This window comes from Leuciscus leuciscus (assembly GCF_965113295.1).
Source record: "Leuciscus leuciscus genome assembly, chromosome: 20".
NCBI classification, from domain to species: domain Eukaryota; kingdom Metazoa; phylum Chordata; class Actinopteri; order Cypriniformes; family Leuciscidae; genus Leuciscus; species Leuciscus leuciscus.
In genome coordinates, this window is record NC_138744.1 from 38,834,943 (window position 1) to 38,842,442 (window position 7,500).

Genomic DNA, 7,500 nt, shown 5'->3' on the forward strand with positions numbered 1-7,500 from the left:
CAAACACACACACATCCTGCTGAATAAACAACACGCGCTCGCCACATAAACACACACCGAACGCTGATAGAGCGACACACACATTGGTGTAGCGTCTGGGAAACACGCAGCGTCTGGTTTCTCGTGTCGTGTCGAGTGTGTCTTCGGGTGTGTGTGGAGGTGAGACGCATCTGGATCTGATTGTGGGATGTTGGGCTGAATCATCTCTGCCTCCCTACAGATCCAAAGCGTCACTACCCAAAGTTCACCTGGGTTCAGGACATGATGTTTAACAGCCTTGTGTGTGTGTGTGTGTGTGTGTGTGTGTGTGTGTGTGTGTGTGTGTGTTGTGTGTGTGTGTGTGTGTGTGTTTAATCCACGCCAGAGCGCCCTCCAGTGGCCACACACTTCGTTCTCTCAGTGTTCAGAGGGACAGACTCCCTGTCGTGTGTTTGAAGAGAGTCTGGCTGAGAGCCTGAATAAAACACATCTGTGTTAATGACAGACACCTGAGGAAGATGACACACACCTGAGGAAGACTACACACACCTGAGGAAGACGACACACACCTGAGGAAGACGACACACACCTGAGGAAGACGACACACACCTGAGGAAGACTACACACACCTGAGGAAGACGACACACACCTGAGGAAGACGACACACACCTGAGGAAGACGACACACACCTGAGGAAGACGACACACACCTGAAGAAGACAACACACACACCTGAGGAAGACGACACACACCTGAGGAAGACGACACACACCTGAGGAAGACGACACACACCTGAAGAAGACAACACACACACCCGAGGAAGACGACACACACCCGAGGAAGACGACACACACCCGATGAAGACGACACACACCCGAGGAAGACGACACACACCCGAGGAAGACGACACACACACCTGAGGAAGACGACACACACCCGAGGAAGACGACACACACACCTGAGGAAGACTACACACACCTGAGGAAGACGACACACACCTGAGGAAGACGACACACACCTGAGGAAGACGACACACACCTGAGGAAGACAACACACACCTGATGAAGACGACACACACCCGAGGAAGACGACACACACACCTGATGAAGACGACACACACACCCGAGGAAGACGACACACACCTGAGGAAGACGACACACACCTGATGAAGACGACACACACCCGAGGAAGACGACACACACACCTGAGGAAGACGACACACACACCCGAGGAAGACGACACACACCTGAGGAAGACGACACACACCTGAGGAAGACGACACACACCCGAGGAAGACGACACACACCCGAGGAAGACGACACACACACCTGAGGAAGACTACACACATCTGAGGAAGACGACACACACACCTGAGGAAGACGACACACACCTGATGAAGACGACACACACACCCGAGGAAGACGACACACACCCGAAGAAGAAGACACACACCCGAGGAAGACGACACACACACCCGATGAAGACGACACACACACCCGAGGAAGACGACACACACCTGAGGAAGACGACACACACCTGAGGAAGACTACACACACCTGAGGAAGACTACACACACCTGAGGAAGACAACACACACACCTGAGGAAGACTACACACACCTGAGGAAGACGACACACACACCTGAGGAAGACGACACACACCTGATGAAGACGACACACACACCCGAGGAAGACGACACACACCCGAAGAAGACGACACACACCAGAGGAAGACGACACACACACCCGATGAAGACGACACACACACCCGAGGAAGACGACACACACCTGAGGAAGACAACACACACCTGATGAAGACGACACACACCCGAGGAAGACGACACACACACCTGAGGAAGACGACACACACACCTGAGGAAGACGACACACACCCGAGGAAGACGACACACACACCTGAGGAAGACGACACACACCTGAGGAAGACGACACACACCTGAGGAAGACGACACACACCCGATGAAGACGACACACACCCGAGGAAGACGACACACACACCTGATGAAGACGACACACACACCCGAGGAAGACGACACACACCTGAGGAAGACGACACACACACCCGATGAAGACGACACACACACCCGAGGAAGACGACACACACCTGAGGAAGACAACACACACCTGATGAAGACGACACACACCCGAGGAAGACGACACACACACCTGAGGAAGACGACACACACCTGAGGAAGACAACACACACCTGATGAAGACGACACACACCCGAGGAAGACGACACACACACCTGAGGAAGACGACACACACACCTGAGGAAGACGACACACACACGAGGAAGACGACACACACCCGAGGAAGACTACACACACCTGAGGAAGACGACACACACCTGAGGAAGACGACACACACCTGAGGAAGACGACACACACCCGAGGAAGACGACACACACCCGAGGAAGACGACACACACACCTGATGAAGACGACACACACACCCGAGGAAGACGACACACACCTGAGGAAGACGACACACATCTGAGGAAGACAACACACACCTGATGAAGACGACACACACCCGAGGAAGACGACACACACACCTGAGGAAGACGACACACACACCTGAGGAAGACGACACACACACCTGAGGAAGACGACACACACACCTGATGAAGACGACACACACCTGATGAAGACGACACACACCTGAGGAAGACGACACACACACCTGAGGAAGACGACACACACCTGAGGAAGACGACACACACACCTGATCCCTCGCTCTGCTCCTGATGTGGATCACAGGCGAGTCCAGTTCTGTTCTGATCCGGCAGTCGTGTTACTCGTGTAATGGAGAAACTCTCCTGATTCCGCATGGGTTCAACCGAGGTCGTGGAGCTGCTGAAGCTCAGGCTGGTGTTCTCCAGGGGTCAGACGTTACGCGGCTCTGACCTCTGACCCCTCTCGCTTACACGCGCCGGGAAGGTCACGTGTGTTTTCTTTCTCTCGCCTGCGTTTGGCTGCTAAACATCTGCGGAGTCGGAGTTTCTCTGCAGCTAATCTCAAATATTTGTGCGCTCTCAGGGTTGGTGTTTTTAGCCTTCCAGTCTGTGTTATGAAACCCGATCATTCTCTTTTCTCCCGGTGCTCACTGACCCCTCGTACCAGAATCAACTGATAATTGACAGCCAGTCAAAACAGTTCACCTGAATCCATCGGCGTGGCACATTCCCTGATACACCTCAGAAACCGGATCTGTTTGAGATCAGTAGCAGCTGAGGCGTTTGCTCATAACGCTTTGGCAAAATTGGCGTGAAACCCCAGATAAAATCATCAGGCGCAGAATTACATTGAAGAGAAACAAATCCATCTGAGAGTCGGGCCGTCTGACCCGCGGCTCTGGTTTCAGCTCAGGTGCCCGAGGGCAAACGGGGAACGCATGTTAACTCAGGCCGGGTCGAGGAGAGAAAACACGGCTTCCACCTGTATAAGCAGAACCACAGGTTTAGAATAACAGGTGAGAGGAGCGAGTTCAGCTGCGCACGGATCTCCACCGGTCAGACGGATGAGTTCAGGAACGGCCTACTTGTTTGATTATTAAATACGTTGGCTAATTTGATTATGCTTTCAGCTACCAATAAGAGTTTGTGTATTTATACATTTTTATTTTATTTAATATTTTTTTATATTTATATTTTTATATGTACATATATTATATATATTTTTATATGTAGTTATTTTTTTAATTATTTTATTTTATTTTATTTTATTGTATTTTTGTTTGTAATGATTTAAACTTAATTATTTTATTTTATTCTATTTCATTTATTTTTATATTATATTTTTATTTGTAATTATTTTAATTTTATTATTTTATTTGATTCTATTTTATTTTGTTTTTCTTTAGCTTTTCCCCAATAAAAAAAAAATCTGTTTTATTTTATTTTATATTTTTACAATTCAATCATCTTTATTTTATTTTAACGCAAAGCTCATGGCATCTATTCCCAGTGAATGCATCTAGTTAGTTTAGATTTCATTTACATTCTCTCTGTCTTTGTTAGTTTTAGTTTAGCTGTCGTTTTAGTGTTTTAGGTCTGACAATGAGTCATGAAAATGTATTTTAGTTTATTTTCTTTCCTTTTTTGATTTCATCCATCAGAAATGTTTGCATGCACAGAAAAGGCTCAGAAAGGCCTGATGGTCGTTGTGTCGTCGGTCTGGCGGCTGCTGGTGCTGATGGGAATGTGTTTCACTGGTAACGCAGTGTTTTGTTGTGTGGTTTTCAAGCGAGCTGCAGATGAAATGAGTTGGGCTGGTCCCTCGTCCGGTCGGTCTCGCTGTAAACAGTGTCTGCCAGCGGCTCTACGCCTCAGTGGACGGGGAATAACTCTAGCGCTGGACTGCGGTCTCAGAGAGACACCTGGAGCCCGTCTCCTCTTCACCTCTCGCTCACCCTGAGCTCCTCACAGGGCTGTTTGTACTCGCCGTAACCAAAGCAAGCGTCACTGGGGCCGAGAGGGACGTCATGACCTCACGAGACACGTGTGTGTGTTTGAGGCCGGAGAGGGACGTCATGACCTCACGAGACGCGTGTGTTTGAGGCCGGACAGGGACGTCATGACCTCACGAGACACGTGTGTGTGTTTGAGGCCGGAGAGGGACGTCATGACCTCACGAGACACGTGTGTGTGTTTGAGGCCGGAGAGGGACGTCATGACCTCACGAGACGCTTGTGTGTGTTTGAGGCCGGAGAGTAAACTTGTAAACTGATGATGATGGCTATCGTGACCTCAGGATGGTCAGGCTTCTGGAATCTTACGTTTCGCTCCTCCTAAAGTAGTGAATAAATAATTTACTCTTTCTTCTGTGGAACACAAAAGCAGATTTTCAGCAAAATGTTAAAGCTGCTCTTTTCCAGGCCGTAAAGGTCCGGTGTAACACTGATAACAAACCCAAGTTTATGTCACGCAGTTCTCAGATCTAAAAATATCATCTTCTGTGATCCACAGGTCTGGAATGACATGAGGGTGAGTAAATGATGAGATAATGTCCTTTAATATGGTGTATGAATGTCTTTCAGTGATTGAAATGAGTTTAGTTTTCAAAAACCTTCAACACACTGGAAAGATTGTGAGTTTGACGTGCGTTTGCATGATGTTGAGCTGATTTGTTCTGTCCGTAGTCTGTCACCTGCTGCTGACCCCTAACCTCTGACCCCTGGAGTGCACCGTGTGGAAGGCTTGTTCATTCTCAGCTCATTGAACATGAATGCTGGGTAAATGATGCCTGATTCCCAGTGTTTTTGCCAGCAGAACCGGCACCAGTGACTCATCGGTCTCGGATCCGACAGAACTGAGCATTTTTTCTTTACTGGCGCGTTTTTCAGGGTCCCTGATGTGTGTGTGCTCCTGCAGTCCTGATGTGTGTGTGCTCCTCAGTGAGTTATGCTGCAGAACTGACCCGCTGAGATCCGCCTGTGTCGGTCCTGTGGTTGAGCTGTCGCTGTGAGCTCGGCGCTCTGGGCTTTGATGCGAGTCTCTGAGCAAATGCGACTGCGTTCCTCCCCGAACACTGAAGCCGCGGCGCTTTAAACGCTCACTTTAAACGCTTTTGTTTTCTTCAAAGGGAGTCTCAGATTTGAGGAGAACATTCTCTGGCGCTAAGCTCTGAACACATGAGCGTCAGTGTAGCTTCTGAACTGAATCTGACCCTGTGTGTGTGTGTGTGTGTGAGTGAACACACTGAACACGTCACATTTACATGCCATACATCCAGCGAAGCCCCACCCACTGCAGTGCCTCAGATATTTTGAGCTTGTTTGTTATTTTTTAATTGTTGCTTTGTTTGATTATGATTACTGTGGCCAGTTGCATAAACTACTTAGACTTAGACAAGTTAGAGGTCATTCACACAGAAAACGCTTTTGCAATTAAAAACAACAGACACAGGTCAGTGAAACAAAAAAGAGCAAAAAAGATACTTTTTTAAACGTTTTTTAAAACTTGAGTGCTGTGTTTCTAGAATGGCGTGAGAAACAAGACTTCAAACACGTTCTAGTGCATGTTTACATAGAAAAACATGTTCTGTGTGAACATCTACAGTTTTTCTTTAGAGCTGGTTATTATTATTTTTTATGTCAGTAACAGAAACATTTTGATCTGAAAACTAAGACTGCTAGTTGGTCTGACTAGTTCTCAAATTCATCATGAAATGGAAGTTGTGTTGGTCTTTTCTTCTCTATTGTGCCGTATATCCGAGTGAAATGCTTCTAGAACAAGAACAAATGTAGGAGAAGAGAAGAGATGCTGCAAGAGGAAGTTATTCTGATTCAAGATTAACAGGAACATGAATTTAACACAATAATGATAAATAATCATTTAGAATAAATACAGCAATATTCTATTCAAAAACTTTGATTTCATGGTTACTTTAAGTCACATTCTGTGCATCTGCAGATTAATAAGTTTGTGATATCACCTGTGTGTGTGTGTATTCAGGTGTGTGGCCGTCCTCCGCAGGCCACCGTGTTCTCGGGCTCGGTGGAGAGTGTGTGTGGCAGCAGCGCCCCCTGTGGGCAAGACAGTGGCTTCGGCAGCGACAGCGCTCGCCTGCGGATGGTTCAGATGGAGCGTCAGAGTGGCGCGGGTCAGTACCGGCTCGCCCGGCCCTCACAGCAGCCCAGCATCACCAAGAACCTCCGCTTCGTCCCGTTCGACGTGTTCCTCACCGCCGGCCGCATCTCTCTGATGACGTACGCGACGCTGCCCGCGGCTAACTCTCCCGCAGCTAATCCTCCTGATGCTAGCCCTTCTGCAGCTAACACTCCCGCGGCTAACACTCCCACGGCTAATGCTCCTGTGGCTTACGTGCCGGAGGACGAGACGACCCGCGACTGCAGCCTGTCCTCGCTGACGGCCGACGACCTGCTGAACGCTAACGGTAACGCTAGCGCTGCCGGTGGGTGGCCGGGGCTCCTGGGCGTTCCGGCTCCGGGCCGCTCGTCTGCGCGTCAGGCTCTGGGAGTGACGGTGGTGAGGCAGCCGGGCCGGAGAGGAGCCCGAGACTCACGCCTGCAGCCGCTGCTGTTCCTGCAGCTCAACCAGCCCTCCGTCCTGCTACACACACACACTCACACACAGCGGCTGGAGCTCTCGCTGTTCGATCTCGCGCTCAAGGGGGCCGCCAACGACTACAGGAGTCTCGGTGAGTGAGACACACACACACACACACACACACACACACACACACACATACATATACACACACTCACACACACACTCACTCACTCACTCACTCACTCACTCACTCACTCTCACACACACTCACTCACTCTCCATCTCTCTCCCTCTCTCTCTCTCTTTCTCCCTCTCTCTCCATCTCTCTCTCTCTCTCTCTCTCATACACTCACTCACTCACTCACTCCATCTCTCTTTCTCCCTCTCTCTCTCTCTCTTTCTCCTCTCTCATACACACACACACACTCCATCTCTCTCTCTCTCTCTCTCTCTCTCTCTCTCTCTCATATACACACACACACACTCCATCTC

General features: G+C 49.3%; 1 protein-coding gene across 1 annotated transcript in view; it reads left to right on the top strand.

Moving 5' to 3' along the window:
- vps13b (vacuolar protein sorting 13 homolog B) overlaps positions 1 to 7,500 on the top strand; it is a 168,592-nt gene that overhangs the window by 99,448 nt on the left and 61,644 nt on the right. Inside the window, 2 exon segments of the mRNA XM_082149467.1 lie at positions 4,963 to 4,980; positions 6,451 to 7,156. Coding sequence (XP_082005593.1) covers positions 4,963 to 4,980; positions 6,451 to 7,156 — 724 coding nt within the window.